Below are 17239 nucleotides of genomic sequence, written 5' to 3'. Positions count from 1 at the left end.
AAAAAATGGCAGAAATATTATTAAAATTCCCAAAGTTTTTATTTGAATAGGGGCTGCAGATTGGTGTGTTTTTTTTATGATATGTCAGATTTGCCAGAGACAGAGTTCACTCTAAATTACTCTCTTTTTTAATTTTTTACGGATGAGTACAGAATTAAAATTTCAACATGTCAATAATTTATATCTTTAACTTAACAAATATTAAGTAACATTTCAAAGTTAATCATTTTATTTTAGCTTACAAATTTCTGATACGATTCAAATGGAAAGTGAATATAGCAATTCGTTATTTTGCCATCAATTATTTGTCAAAGGGGATTATGAGGAATGTTTAAAAAACTTAATGCTTTTATCACAAAAATATCCTAATGATGCAAAAATTATTCATAACATAGCAGTTACTGAATTTTATGCCTCTCAAACTTCAAAAATTGATCAACTTAGAGAAAATTTAAAGAGAGCTTGTTTTTTAGTATGTAATTTTAATTTAATTAGTAATTTATATAAAAACAGGCAAATGCAAATATTGATGATATTAATACATTTACTCAACCAAATCAAGCTATTTTTTTCCTAAATAATGCTATTCTTATGTTCTACTTGAAGCAATTTCATCATGCATTAGCAATTGTTGAAAGACTCTTTAATACTATATTTTACTTAGGTATTTTACACAGATATATCTTTTTTATATATAATACAATTATTTTTTTCCATAAAATATAAATATTTTACCATTTAGATTCAAAATTAGGTTTGCAGATATGTCTCTTGTTGATTGAGTTATACATATCTACATTTTATCCTGAAAATGCCTTAAAAATTATATATTTTACTGATATTCTTATGTTTGGCGTTAATCATGAGAATGACAATACACAAAATGATGAAACAAAAAGAGATACATATTATGAATGTTTTAAACCAAATTCTTGGAAGGATAATGAATTCAATATTAAAATAATATTATTTGAAAATGGAATTTCTTTAAACCATAAATTTGATGATGCTTACCATGGAATTGTTTCTTCTAAATATAAATCAATGTATAAATCAACTCTAGCTCAAGTAAATATTATTTTTTCCTAATAAATCCCTTCATAGAGAGGAATTAAAGTATCTTGTGTAAAATTATTATTATTTTTATTATGGACTGGAATTTAAATTTTAGTAATAATTATTTTGACAACTATTAAATAAATTTATACTTATTTATTTAAAACAATAAACCTAGTACAGAATTAAATGCCATATAATGCTGAAAAACATGAGACAATGTAAAAAGGAGGTCAAGAATTTAGCCAATTTATATGTACATAATTTATACATGATAATAAATAGAATATTGTATACATGATCATTCATTATTCACATTTTGTATTTTGCAATAATATATCTAGGCAAATGAAACATACAATTTTATTAATTCAAAATGTGTTGTAATCAAATTTTATTTTAATTCCCATCTTTGGCATATTACAATTAAAAATTACATCTTAGAGTTTTATATTTAAATCAAATTCATTAATTTTTATAATTACCCAACAAGCAAGGATGAGGATATTAGTGTTGTTGGCTTGACATGAGCAAATTTTTAAAAATGGCTAAATCAATATTTCAGCCAGAAAAAAATATTGTTTAAGCCTAGAGATCTTGCTACTAGATGTCCAAACCATTGTATCATCTATGAGCAAAATCTGTGTTATATTTTTCTGGATAAATATGGAGTTAATTGGCTCAAATCGAGCTGTTTAACAACACTAATGAGGATGCTATTATGCATGCTTAATATTTAAAGAATCAAATTTTAATTAGATTTTCTTTTATTGTTTTCATTTTTTGTTAGGCAAATGGTGTTACCTCCATTCCTAGAGGTCCTAACCTACCTAATGCTGCCTATTTCAAATCTGAAAATGAATATATGAAGGGCAATTATCGAAAATCTTTAAAAATTTTGAATCTCTCAAATAACTCTAGTTTCAATTCTAATCCAGCTGAGAGTAATCAAGAAATTTTTAATGGTTTTAATGTGGAAATTATATTAGTGAATAAGTTCCTGTCTTCTTGTTATTACAATGACTTAGCCTCCAACCACTTATCACTCAATAAACCTCATCTCAGTGTATTTTATTGCCGGAAAGCTTTGCAAGAAAATGAAGACCTTATAGGGGAATTTCCAGAGTTTGATAATAATATGAATTTAACTAATACAAGTGGTTTGGGAAACCAATCTAATATTTATGGGCCCAAGATGCACAATGGTAAAAAAAAGTTTTGTTTTATCTTATTTTATCTATGATCAAAATTTTTGATATTTATATTTTTATTGTATATTTCAAGATAGAGGCTAGCAAGGGCTAAGCTCAAGCCTAAAAATAATTAAATATTTGGACCAGACTTAAGCTTAAAATATATAAAAAAAATTTTGGCCAGGCTTGGGCCAAAAAAATTGAATTTGTAGGTAATTTTTATGAATATAATTATCAGAGACCTGCAGAGGTACCATTTGCATGGCCTGGACCGGCCCGGATATTTTTTAAAAAAATTTTTTACGGCCCGGCCCATATTTAAAAAATTTCAGGCCCGGCTTGGAATTTTTTAAAATTATATTCGACCTGGTATATACAAAAATTCACCTATGAGGTATTTTACCATATTTTTCAGCGAGTAATATCGCTTATTATTTAAAAAATACATGTAAAAAGCTAATATTTTGAGAATATTATATTGAATTTATAAAAATTATAAAACTGTTATTTATAAAAATGGATATTTTGAGTATATACTATATTTTATATTGCAATTATAAAAATAAAACTAATATTCATAAAAATGGTAATAATATTTGTCATATACTATATTTTATATTACATTTAAAAAAAATAAAACTAATATTTAATTTATAAAAATGGAAAATATTTTGAGAATATAATATATTGTATTTAATTTACTATTTAATTTACAAAATAAAAATAAATCGCTATTTAAAAAAATGCATGTATAATAAGTAGTATTTTGAAAATATAATCTAATTGCACAATATTAATATAATTTATTTTATAATATAAATTTTTAACAAAAGAAGATAATTGTATTATATAATATTGTAAAAAAAAATAATGAAAAATGTTGGATTAAAAACTTTCATGACTCAAGGTAAATATAATAAATGCAATAAATATTTGACAGTTTGCAAAGTAAAAAACCAGCATGATTGACGAAACTCTATACTCAAGAAAGATATTAAAAATTCACAAATTATGAAGAAAGAGAAGCATATCTACCTTTTCAGGTTGAAGATTACTTCTTCTTTCTTCAAGAATTCTCCCAGTAGTGGAAAAATTCCGCTCACAGCTTGCACTTAAAGCAGGAATTGCCAATTTTGCTAAAATTGGAAATTCGCTTTGATGAGCCGCCCACCACTCTAACAAATTATCCACCTTAAATGTTTTATCTATTATTTATGTAATTATAATATTCATCATCGAGTATTGACCTATTACCAGAATTACCATCGCCCCATTTGTCATAAAACGATTCAGTTTGTTTAACAACAGTCGTAATTTGACTGGTCGATTTTATTTCATTTACTACTTCCTGAGCCTCTTGTAATTTAATATAATCTTTTATATAGTTTTCCGTCATTTTGCGATCTGTCCCTGACTACATACGTAATTGCTTGAATTTGGGACAGAGAAAAAGAGAAATAAAATGATACTTGTGTAAAACAAATTTTTCCATTTGTTTTAGTAAAATATGTTGTAAAAATTTAGATATGAATTATAAAAAAATATATTAATACTTTTAATAAATTTGCAGGAAATTAATAATTAGATCGATCTGTGGGTTGTTAGGTAGTGTTAACCATCACCCAATATTATATTAATCATAACTATAATATAATATAATCTTATAACCATTAACTCATAATGTAAAAATTTTTATAAAAAATATTAAGGCCCGGCCCGGCCCGGGTTTAACAATCTTAAGCCCGGCCCGGCCCGCCCCGGGTATATTTTAAAAAAAAATTTTTAGGCCCGGCCCGGATATGTTAAAAAAAAATTTTTTTAGGCCCGGCCCGGGTATATTTAAAAAATTTAAAATACAGCCCGGCCTTGCCCGGGCCGGGTTTAGGGCCGGGCCTGCAGGTCTCTGATAATTATATATAATACTAATATCTTCAATCATAGGCCAGAGATTTGCAGGCCCAGCAGTAGTTTTAATTTTTTTAAATATACCCAGGCTGGGCCTAAAAAAAAACCAGGCCAGGTTGAATATAAAATCCTCTTGCCATGCAAATGGTAGCTCTGTAGGTGCTGAACTAAGCCTTACAAATTTACAAGATTTCAAGAGCTGTGTTTATCTTTATGATTTCTTAAGGCACTTTATATTAACTTTTTGCTAATTTCTCATTTTTGCAAACATTAAATTTCGTAAGTTTGTTGTTGGGCTTATGCTAACCTTTTAATTTGCCTTTAAATCAAATTTTAAAATAAATATTAAGAAATAGGGAGGAAATATTGGTATTTGTCGGGAAGGGTTAGACACCTTACTTATAAAAAATTAACGGTTATCGTTATTCAAATAAATATCACTATAAGTTACCACTGTTATCTCGAGAAAATGGTTAACAGTTACGTTGCCGTTATTCAAGAAATGTAAAGGTTACAAAAAGATTTTTGTTACATAATTAAAAATAAGAATAAATAAAATTCGAAAATATGAGAAAGATCATTTTTCTGTAAAGTCTAATATAAATCAAAATAAACGGAAGTTAGTTTACAATTTTAGAGGCCGCCAAATTTTTTTAAAAAATAAAAAAATTTGTGTCCACTACATACAGGGCATTATCTCAAAAATCTGTGTATGAATTTTGAAAAGAGGTTTGGTATGTCTAGCCATAAGTAGTATAATAAAAAATTTGATTTATATTTTAGTAAAAAAAAATCATTTATTTAGTTAAGAAATTTGATTTTTTTTATTTTAATTTTCTATTTATAAATAATCTTTAAAAACAATTTAATTAAATTTTATATTAGCAAATAAACAAGGTAGTCTGTGAGTAAAAAAATATAAAATAATTTATCTAAAAAGATTTCTATTAAATGACTATTTTGATAAATATTTGATCTATTTTCTCGTAAAAGTCCTGTTTTTGTAGTTGTAATCTCTATGAGGCACTTTTTGGATATTCTGATAGTTTATTTTAAAATAAAAAAGCTTACATCATAGTCTTCATTTAATACATAGAACCTACTGGTGGGCACACTTTAAATTACTCTTATCTAGATTGAGTTATTATTATATATAAGATAGATTTGACTATTAAATGTTTAATTTATTATATGCTATATAATATGCTAGTTTCAGACGCTTATAAAATGACAAAATTGCTTAATATAAAAATACTATTTAGTGAATTGTTGAGATGCCATATAATCTGTTGCCACAGATTATATCTGCTAGTTAGTGACAGCACGATCATTATTATTTGCAAAATCATTTTTTGGCATTCAGCGAATATATATTTTCTTTTCTGTTTCGACTCAGTGGTGTCAAATTTTGAAGGATCATATAAATAATTTTACATTAAAGCCGTTATCTAAAACACATGGGAGTATAAGGGTCATTAGTAATAGACGTATCCGAAAAAACTAATGACCCCAAACTCTGCACAGAAGCCATTTCATTGACTAATGATTGGTAACTCTTGTGGTCTGGTTTGATATATTAACCCATGTGAATTTAATAAGTAAGGCCTGCAAAGTGTCAATATTAATTAAGAAAGAGCTATTACAACTTTAGAAAGCACGCGAGATTTTTTAGGCTTTAAGAAAAACGGCTTTCAGAATTCCTTTGACTCAGCAAAAGAGCTTTCACGGGAATTGGAAATGAGTATAGAAAATCAGTGCTTTCTTTCAACATTAATTCGAAGATGGAAAGTTCAAAAACAATTTTCTTAGAAAGGAGATGACGTGCCTATACATGATTCTTAAAAAATATGAGATTGAATTTTTCAATGTATATCGTTGGAGGAACTTTTCCAGCAGTTAAAGCTCTTTAAGGATCTTTTTAGATTCTTATTAAATATACTAAATTAATGCGCCTAAAAGAGAGCGAAATAAAAAATATTGACAATTAAATATTTTATTAACAAATTGGGGTACATTAGAATGGTATATTAATCTGCAAGATTTATTAATTGAATTGAAATTAGTAAGTATATTAAGCAAGCATCCCATAAAAACTCCATTGGAAATTTTACGCTATATTAACACTAATAGGTTAAACGAAGCCTTACAAAATATATCAATTGTATTAAAGATTATTTTAATTATTTCAAATACCGTGGCATCCGCAGAACACAGCTTCTCAAAGCCAAAATTAATTAAAACTTGCCTACGCACAGGATCGACTTGTTAATATCTATTTATTTTAATAGAAAATGATATCGCCTCATCTTTAGATTATAATCACATATTATTCTCTTTTGCGGTATAAAGGCAAGGAGGATAAATAAAATTGCAATATTTTAGTATATGATTATATTCATTTTTTAATGTGCGTTACTCGCCTATGATTAAAATTTATTAAATATATGCTTTTAGTTCTTATTGCGAAAATAAGCCTATGTAAATTGTGTTTTTTTAAGGGGCCGCCTATTTTTTGCCCTGGGCCAATTCATATTATTTACATATAATATTTAGCTGACCATCAATCCCCGTCCCATACGACAAACTCTTATCGTTCGCTCAACACAGGTAAGAGTTTACCCCTTTTCATCTACGACAAAAGACACGAACTATTACACAACTTGGGCATTCACTTGCTTCACGCTAAAAAACCTCTGCCGGCCTTCGATTGTTTAATCGAAATAATACAAGTATATCACTGCAACCCCAGGATTTGGCTTCGATTATCAGAGTGTTGCATAGTGGCCAGCAAAGGGGTATATATCAATTTTTTGTTAGAAGTCTAATAGCTGAGCAAATATATAAATATTTAGAATATCCTTGCCTATTCTAACGAAATCTTTTATTATATATCGAATTCTTTTTTATGGGAAAAGAGAGAGTTAATACAAAACGAAACGATTCATTTTTTTCTCTTCAATTTATTAGGGTAACGAAGAAAATTTTAGTCTCAAACGTAAACTTCAATCAGCCGTTCAGCATATCATGGGCTTTGGTATACACCGAAAGACTATACTAATACCATCACACCCTTTAAAGTATAAATATAATATATCTGATGAACGGGCATACCTTCCCCAAGTTTATTCTGGGCAAAAGGCCATAAACCGTCCTCTAAGAATATAAATTGGCAAACTACAAAGTGTGAAATAAATATATAATAAAATAACTCAAACGTTTCTTTGTTATGTAACTATCTAAATAAGGTTGAGCATTCTTTCGGAATTAAAAAAAGGATGGAAAAAATATAAATGATTATGAATGAATGCAATAATTAGAGGAAAATTGAAATTAGAAATATATAAATTCTTATTCATTTAAGTTTATTCCCGGTTTACTTTAGTGGTCCAGTTTTTTCCACACTCCTCTTTATTTTCTATTATTAGGTGCTAGTGGGTGCGACCCATTCAAAATCAGAAAGAAGAAAAAAGAAATAGATATATATTATTAATATTTTTTTCTCTAACTCTTTGTTTTAGAGATAAATTGCAACTTTTCTTAATAAAAAAATAATTTTAGGTCAGATAGCCATCAATCATCAGCAATGCCTATGGCCACTCTTGAATTTGCTTCTTTATGTCTCAAAAATGCACAATTATTGATCGAACAAATGTCCGAAAATTATGATGTCAATCAACTAGGTATTTTTTTTAAAACAATTGCATGGTTTATATTCTATTGTATTTCATTTTATTTTACCTTATATGTTTAAAAACAACCAAATTTTTTTTAAGGGTTAGGCATTTAAATTGCGAAGCATTTAATTTCTATTTTCTTGTAGGAGAACGTTTATTCAACATGGCGCCATCTAATCCCATTAATGAGGACGAAGTTCACGTTTTGAAGTAAAATAATATAAAATATTTATATTTTTATGCATCAATTTATATTTCCAACATAATAAAAAAATTAATTAGCCCCCCCCCCCTATAGCGAATTCTTGCGTATGTGCCTGAATTGTATAATCGATGCTTATTGCGATACTGCATTAAATTCTTTTTTAAAAATATTAAACGTATGAGTGTGATTTATTTAAAATCCATGTATATAGATTAAAATTTTCTTTTTTATGTACGATGACTTATTCTTCATTGTATCAAATGCTATATTTTGGGCATAACTAAAAAAGAAATACTATTAAACATAATTATTGATACATAAACTTTTAAGGATTAGGCACAACACTTAAATATTAGACAATAGATTTTGTTTAAAATAGACAATGGGCTTTTCTGTTTATAATTTTCTCTTTATTATTAATATCCTATATATATCATAAAAATACAATTACAATTTTTTTTAAAAACAAAAACGAAGATAATAATAATGTATTCTTTTTTTTAAAAACAGAATTAATTATTTATATAAAAAAATAAATAATATATTTTAATAATATAACACAAACCGCTTATCATTTTTTACAACGTGAAAAGATGTTCTATTCTTGCTGCTTCCGCTTACGTTCAACTCTCTCTTGGTGACTACTATTCAGCTTTAGAGCACTCAAATTCCTTGATTAAAATCCTACAAGCAAAAGGCGGTTCTGTTGTTTTGAGCTACTTAGCCATGCTTTACGCATCTGAAAGCTTGATACTTAAGGATAATTTGAGACTAGCTTTACCTCATTTGGAATTCGAAGCGGTATATCTTACACCCTGTATAAGGCGATTCGAGGAATATTTACATAAAGTTTAAAATTCTTTCTTTAAAAATTCTTGCTACACAATGTGTAATTTTTTTAGAGAGCTTATAGATTGAATTGAATATAGGTAAGTAGTTTTAATGAATTATTAGATGTATACATTTTATTTAGATTTTGAGTTGTATTTTACACAGAATGGCATCGTTTAGACTAGAAGCAATTATAGATGTGTAATCGGCTTAGCCTAGGCGTTTTTTTCTGCTAAAGCTGCCCTTAGCCGATTTATTTTGGTTATGGCTAAGCCTTGTTCGATTTATTTTGGTTATGGTTAAGTCTTAGCTGATTTATTTTGGCTATAACTTAGTTTTCGCCGATTTATTTTGGCTAAAGCTAAACCTTAGTCGATTTTTTTTGGCTAAGGTTAAGCCTGAATTAATTCTAATCGGCGTCCGTCAACGTTCATAGGATATGTTTAGCCTAAATTACTATTTATTTATTTTTATAAAATTATTTTTATATATTTATTTTTATCAAAATTATTTATATATATTTATTTTTATTAAAATTATTTATATATATATATTTCTTTTATTTATATAATATTTTCACTTTTAAAAATCAGGAGCAGGAGCAGGAATTAGCTCCTCTTAGGGCTGGAGTGATGTAGTGCTGCTCCACCCCTCTTTTAAATTTAGTGTATAAATTAAATTATTTTTTAAATATTAATAAATTAAATTATTTTTTATTAATAAATTAAATTATTTTTTAAATATTAATAAATCTATTTATTTATTAAATAAAATTCAATAAAAATGAAATTTTATTTTATTTAAATTTATGCAATATTAAATGTTGAGCTGAGTTTTATATTGGTTTTTTTTTAACTAATCATTAAACATCAAGTTTTTCTTCCTTTTTATATTGAAAATTTCTTGGAAAATATTGTAAGTCATATTAATATTTATTTTATAAATATATGATAAAAAAATAGTTTTTGATATTATGGATCCATATATCACAGAAGAGGAAATCGAAATAAAAAATGAATTATCTATTTAAATAACTTTATTGCAGATTTTCAAATGTTTATGATGATAAAAATATCATTGCTGCTATTATCCATCCTGCATTCAAATTATATTAGGAATGGATAAAATGTTCACAAGAAATGAAACTATAAAAATTAATTAATTTTTTAGAAAATAAATTCCTAATGCAAAAATAGCTACTAGTTCACGGGAACCTTGCAATGATTTGGAAGATTTTTTTGGATTCCATGAAATTGATCATCAGAAAGATAATATAATTGGACAAATATTTTTTAAATAATGATATAAAAATTACTATTTTTGATAAATTTCCTGAATTAAAAATATTTTTATAAAATACAATACCCCGCTTCCTTCTACTGTTGAGGTTAAGCACCTGTTTAGTATTGCTAAACAGGTTTTAGGGGGGGAAGCGTGGATGTTTATTAGATTCAAATTTAGAAAATTTAGTTCATTTAAAAGCTATTAAAAGTTTAGAAATTATTTGATATAAGTTTTAATATAAATAAAACTTTCTTGATAAAAAAAGTATGATTTTGTTTCGGGTACCTTCTAAAAAAATGAAAATCAAAAAAGCGGCTATGGAGTGGCACTCCATTACTAGGAGCGGGAGAGCCCCTTTTAAAAATGTATTTTTAAACTTATTTTAATTTTTTGACGTAAATGAATAAAAATATGTATTATAAACATTTTAAATTAAAATTTCAGTGAAGTTAAACTATATAAAAGTGAGATTTTTTATATACGTTATAACATATTTAAATTTTTTTGACTTTCAAAAATATGTATTGTTAACATGTTAAATTAAAATTTCAATGAAGATATGAAGATATACTATAGAAAAGTGACATTTGTCATAATCGGTATTTTTAAACCATTTTAATTTTTTTTGTCGCAAATAAGTTAAAATATAATTGTACATGTTAATTAAAATTTCAATGAAGATATACGATATAGGAAAGTGAAAATCGTCATATCGTTTTTCTTAAACTTTGCCAATTTTTTTGAGAGATTATTTTAAAAGATATTTTAAAATTTATTGAAATTATAATTTAGAAAATTGACAATTGTCATAATCTTCTTCGTTCTTATATTAGAATTAGATATTATACCACTATTTATGTCCTGACTAATGGATGTAAAAAAAATGCCAATGTGTCCTTGTATTTGGGGAAAAATCTATATTTAACACATGTTTATAAAATTTAAAATCTTAACATTGAATTGATAGTATGTTGATTGTACTGTTTATATCATTGACAAATAAAATTCATATGATTTTATTCTTTTCATAAAAATCTTACCTTGCATTCATAGCTAACTCGAATTCGCGGCGAAGTATACAAAAATTAATTATAGATTATTATATTTATATCGTGTATACTTCGCGAATTCGTGCTAACTGTGAAGCAGGGTATACATTCTGATATATGTAGAATTAAAATTGATTAATTAAAGGAATAAGATTGCGAATCCATTTCTTTTAGATAATTCAACCAAGAGATCCTTTAATTTGAACACCATCATTATAACTTAAATCTCTAATTAATTACGGAAATTAATTTACACTTTAATTGAATATATTCTTATTATACAATTTACATGAATTTCAACCCTCTTTACTTACTTTTCATATTTTTTCAAACTTTAAGTAGCATATAGAAGACGATGATTATGTCTATAAAAATTTCCTTACTTTTTTCGATAAATGTACCAGCATATTTCTCAAAAAATATTGTGGAAATGTTTAAAAACGACAATTATGACATGTTACTTTCCTGATTAAAATTTTAATAAATTTTAACAAAATATTTTTTTAAAATAATTTCTTAAAAAAATTGGAATAGTTTAGGAAAGACGATACTTTCCCATAGCGCATTTTATAATAACATGTTAACAATACATATTGTTGCTAATTTGCATCGAAAAAAATTCAAATTTATTTGAAATTAACTATTATAACAATTGGTAGATCTTCATTGAAATTTTAATTTAACATGTTAACAATACATATTTTTGCCTATATGCGTCAAAATAATATAAATATGTTTGAAAATATCATTATGACAACTGTCATTTTTTCCGAAGAACATCTATGTTAAATTTTAACATTTTTGCAATATATCTTTGTAACCATTCGCGTTAAAAAATCAAATATGTTTAAAAATATCTATTATCACAACTGTCATTTTTCCAAAAAAAATATCTTCATTGAATTTATAAATTAACATCTTTACAATATATGTTTGTAACAGTTTGTGTCAAAATATTTCAAAAATATTAAAAAATAACGAATATGATAATTGTCATTTTAAAATATTATCCTTAAAAAATAACAAAAAAATTTAATAAATAAATATATTTCTTAAAAAAATTATATAGAAAAAACCACCTTTAATATACATAAAAAAGAAATAATTTTACAAAAAGGATCAAAAAATATAAAAGATTTCACCTCAAAGATTCTTTTATAAAAATCACAAAAAAATTCAAAAAAGATTTAACATTCTGGTCAAATCAAAATATATGCTCAAAAATCTTTTTGAATTTCAAAGATATCTTTTGCTTAAAATTTTGGACGAAAAATTCATTAGTAAAATGTAACAAAAACAATATAACAAAGCAATATCAACATGAAATCTTTTTTATTAAAAAAATATCAAATAAATAAATCAATTTTGATAACATAATCATATTTAATTTCATATATAATAATATAAATAAAAAATATTAAATCATATAATATGTTTATTTTGATAATAATAAAATATTATTAGCAATAAGTATAAAATTATAAATAAAATAAATAAATAGTAATTAAGGCTAGGAATATCTTACGACACGCTGATGGACGTTAGCCGATCAGAATTAAATCGGCTCAGGCCTAATCTCCCCCCCCCCCCAAAAAAAAAAAATCAGCTATTATCAAACTATACCTGCAATAGACAATGTTATCGATGTATACCTCTTTTAAAAGATACCCTAACATTTCTAAATTCAATTTGAGACTTCAAAAATATTCTTATTTAAACTAACTTTTTTCCCCCTTACACTGTTTTCACCTGAATGATAAAAGTTAGCGCTCCAATTGTTCAAAGTATCATATTATATGCCTTTAGATGATAGAAAATTTTTCATATTAACCAAGAATTATGGTTAGAATTAGAAACTAAAAAAAATATTAATATTTAAAAGTAAATTCTAAAAAAAAACAATGTTAATTTAGATGCAAATAAAGACTAATAAGGATAACCAGCCTCTTAACAATGCTGTTGATGATACTAAGCCTCAGCAAGAACGGCTTGTAAAGTGGAGCCTTCTGCCTATCTTGTTCAAAAATCTCAAAAACTGTCGATCTAGAACTAATTCTGCTAATGGCGATAAGATGAATCTGTCGGCAGATGATAGTGGGGACGGTCACATGAGTAGTATTAAAGGTTTTAAATGCTTATTTTTTACAACTAATAAATTCCACGTACTTTAAAAAGATTCAAAATTCATAGTTACAAGTTTTAATCCAAATAAAAAACACTTTAAAATTGAATAGATGCTCTCCTTTAGCTAGAACCTAATTGTAGCGATTGAGCATTTCAATATAATTAAATCAGAGACCTACAGAGGTACCATTTACACGCCCCGACCCGGATTTTTTAAGAGAATTTTTCGGCGTGGCTCGGGGTTTTCTAAGATACATTACAATTATTTTTAACTATTAATTGCAATTTAAAATATTCGGTTTTAAAATATACCACCCGGCCTGACCTGGGTATTTTTTAAAAAGAAAATTTTAGGCCAGACCCAGTTTATTAAAAAATACGGGCTGGTCAGTGTACTCGGGCTTAGGGCCGAGTCTGCAGGTCACTGAAACAAATATTTACATGGAAACTCTTAATCGATCCAATTAGGCTCTTGCACATGTGTTGTTAAAATAAATAATAAAAATAAAAACATTTAAATTTATGCTTCTATTTTTAAATATGAATTCATTTTTTATTTTTGAATAGGATATTGAAATTATAACATAACAAATAGAATCTTTTTGAAATAACATTAATTAAAATAGTTCAGAAATGTTTTTATATATGTTCTCAGCAATGTGTTATTTTTTCAACTTTAAATCATTTCTTACGTTTTTTATAATTTTAAAATCTGATTTTACCAGAAATGTAGTCCACTATGATTGGAATATATACCCTATGAATTTCAGATTATTTTGCCATGAACTTTTGAATTTATATAAAATATCTAAATTTTAAAAATGACCCAAAATTGATTATTTATTATAAAAAAAATTTCTGAACAAATTATATCTTTATACTTGTTGTAGCTGTTGAAAAAGAGAAGAAATAAATTTAATTTAATACATCAAATGTCACAAATGTCAGTTATTTTCTGACAGGGGAATTCAGTTTTCCTGGTGGATGGAGGGAAAACGGGATCATCACATGGGTTGTTGTTAAAAAAGAGTCCTTTGTTGCTATTTGGAATGATATTGGATTAATTGGAGGATGTCAGCTGGGAAGAACAAAGAATGGAGAAGATTCAACTATTTTTATAAATATGAAATCTTCTGATAAATATAATTATGAATAAATATGGATCTTCGTTAATACTGATCAAGTTATTTTTTATTAATCATATTATTTTCTTTACGGAACAAAAAAATAATGATCAATTTTTTCAAATAACGATATTCTATCATTTATACTCACTAAAATATTAAATTTTATAGTGATAAAAATGAAAAAAATATACTGAACATTTCGTAAAAATATTGGAGGTTCCAATTATTTTCCTTTTATCAATACGATAATAATGACCACAATAACGACTAGTACACCATGCTACAATCTTAGAGTCATGGGTATTTACCTCGTCAGTTTCGTCTGGCGGCTTAAATTTACATGCAACATATTCGGAAAGTTATAATATATACAAATACAAGTTTAAAGCCCCAATTTTCAATAGCACATGTGATTCATGAGTTGCATATAGTAAGAAAAAATTTTTAGTCTAATGGTCAGAAGATGAAGTTAGACTTGCAAGCCGACCTGAAACCCAGCCATTTATTTTCATAAAAATGAGCTTAAGTTATATTTATTAATTAAAAGTTTTGGCCTGACTCGAGCCTAAAATAAAAATTCGTCTGGGCTCGATTAATGAAAATTTGCTAAAAAATAAAATCTGCAGGGCTCTAGATGGAGTTTTTTCAAGTAAACTGATAACTTTAAACTGTGAAAAAATTGTCCTGACCAGCCTTGTCCTAGCAAAACCAGATATAAATATTTTCGTTTATTTAAGCAATTAAAATTATTATTTTTTACTACTTCTTTTTTCGGACCGTGTTGCATAAAAATAGTCAATTAAGGCCTGACGAGCCAAATTTTATTCGACCAAATTTTAACTACCCCAAGCAAGGACTCGAACCGAACCGTTTAACCGGTATTAACTATTATTATTTAGCGTACCTGAACCGTTAAAAATTTGCCGCCCTAACCTCTAAAATGTCTGTAAAACTGGGTTGAACCTTTTGATATTTTAACTCTTTTAAAGATGCTTAATCAGTTTTGACTGATAAGTAGTGTTGTTTAACGACTCGTTTTGAGCCGATTTTTATAAACGGCAAACTCAATATTTTATCCAGAAAAATATTACGCAAGCCTTAAGAGTTTGTTCATAGATGGCATTTGAGCAACTATTAATAAAATCTGGTTTAGAAATCGGCTCAAATCGAGCCGTTTAACAATACTAATAATAAGTATTAATAATTATTTTTAGATGTTTTTGTATATTGCTATTTGACGGCACCAGCTACCATATTCAAGTTAGCATATAAAAGTGTTCTCATGTGTAAAATTTATTTTCCTTCTTATAGAAGAATCTTGAAAATAATTGTATACGGCTCAATATTATTTTTTAAAAAAATGTTCTTTTCTTACATAATTCTAATACGCTATACTAAAAGATTTGGTCGATTTTTAAAGGTTCAACTTGAAACGATATTATTTCTTACGAACCAAACCTGATTCACGAGCCATTATTTACATCCGAACCGATATTCGTTATGGGATTGATCTTTGCTGATAAGCAACAACTGGGAAGAATAAAAGTTATTACTTCAATACATCTTATTTTTCAAATGAAATTATGAGAAAAAAATACAATTTTGATTTAAGGTTTAGACACCCTTCTACCATTGATCTCTCCTTTTAATTGGACGCCCCATGATACTACTTCCGCAAAACTCGTGATGCATTACAATTTATGTGTGTGCTATGCTTTGTTGGGTGAATTTGAGAAGGCTTCCCATATGCTTAGAAACAATATTCCCTTTAAATCCCCCAACGACCTTCCTTCACAATTTATAGCACTGGCCCTATATTTGGCTATCAAACAAGGTTAATTTCTTTTCTTTATATAAAATTTGTCAGTTACCCTTTTTAGATATGTGTTCGCTACAGATAGCTAACTTATTGCTTACCATTTATGCTAATTGTCTCTAGTAAAGATTTTTTAGGTTTAAAATTATAAATTAAATGACTCAATTTTAAAATTAAATTATGTGCTCTTATATTTTTATATTTTATTTATAAAATAATAGGCCATTTGGACATAGCAAGAATGATTATACTCCAGAATTTTTCTCAAATACAATATTAGACCTTTTTGATTTATATATTCTGTTATTATATATATAGAACTATTTATATTTTATGCCTTGTAAATTTGTCTAATAAAATTATCTATATGCAAATTTTACCTATATTACCCTCTCTTAGATATGTGCGTTGAGATATAAATAGGCGGCGGTAGTTTATTTTCATCGGCATACGCACCGAATCCGAGGCGTCTAATGAGTAGCGTGGCGACCCATTTTAATAAATGAAATTAATTTTCATCATTGATATTTTCAGCGCCCAACTATATAATATTTTTTTTCATTCTTCGTAAATAGATTTACCATAAAATATTTTAATAATATCCTTTTGCTCTATCACATCAATAAAATTTTTCCTAAAATAAATTTATATTACATTAATTTGGAATGCAACAAAATATTTAGGCTATAAATATAATTAAATTATATTTAGATAGATGATAATTGTCATGAATAAATATGATTTTAAGTGTGTAAATAATTTTATATTATGTAAGTAGATAGAGATCTGCAAAGTTACCGGACGATTTAAAATAATCGGGTTCGGGCCGGGCCTAATATTTTTATTAAAAGTTCGGGCCGGGTCGGGTCGGACCTTGGAAATTTTTTTAAATATACCGAAATTTATCAATTTCATATTGAATTTGATTTTTTTTATTGAAAGAAACTAAACGACATATAACATATATCTTTTATT

The 17239-nt window shown here is 26.5% G+C and overlaps 1 protein-coding gene across 2 annotated transcripts; it reads left to right on the top strand.

Annotated features, from left to right (window-relative positions):
• The first annotated feature begins 588 nt into the window (after window positions 1–588).
• Window positions 589–16848, top strand: LOC135923388 (CCR4-NOT transcription complex subunit 10-like). Of its 2 annotated transcripts, XM_065458100.1 has the most exons (13): window positions 589–664; window positions 743–1068; window positions 1235–1312; window positions 1847–2000; window positions 2046–2261; window positions 6708–6949; window positions 7122–7231; window positions 7713–7834; window positions 7975–8038; window positions 8627–8882; window positions 13111–13321; window positions 16061–16282; window positions 16486–16847. In XM_065458100.1, the coding sequence occupies exons 1-13, from the start codon at window positions 592–594 to the stop codon at window positions 16542–16544; spliced, it is 2133 nt and encodes a 710-aa protein (XP_065314172.1). In that variant the 5' UTR covers window positions 589–591; the 3' UTR covers window positions 16545–16847. The 2 variants fall into 2 exon arrangements, with proteins under 2 accessions (XP_065314172.1, XP_065314171.1); XM_065458099.1 differs by having other exon boundaries at window positions 1847–2261; window positions 16486–16848.
• Window positions 16849–17239: the final 391 nt, after the last annotated feature.

The sequence above is a fragment of the Gordionus sp. m RMFG-2023 genome, chromosome 2 (genome assembly GCF_954871325.1).
Source record: "Gordionus sp. m RMFG-2023 chromosome 2, tfGorSpeb1-WG-v2, whole genome shotgun sequence".
Classification (NCBI taxonomy): domain Eukaryota; kingdom Metazoa; phylum Nematomorpha; class Gordioida; order Chordodea; family Parachordodidae; genus Gordionus; species Gordionus sp. m RMFG-2023.
Note: the sequence above shows the minus strand (reverse complement) of the source record. Positions and strands in the feature narration are given on the sequence as shown.

Coding starts and splice junctions, on each gene's coding strand:
- LOC135923388 (XM_065458099.1), top strand. CDS start 592: ATGTTCTACTTGAAGCAATTTCATCATGCATTAGCAATTGTTGAAAGA. Junction 1,313..1,846: donor AGAATTTAGCCAATTTATAT/GTACATAATTTA, acceptor ATTTTTTGTTAG/GCAAATGGTGTTACCTCCAT. Junction 13,322..16,060: donor TCACATGAGTAGTATTAAAG/GTTTTAAATGCT, acceptor TTTTGATTTAAG/GTTTAGACACCCTTCTACCA.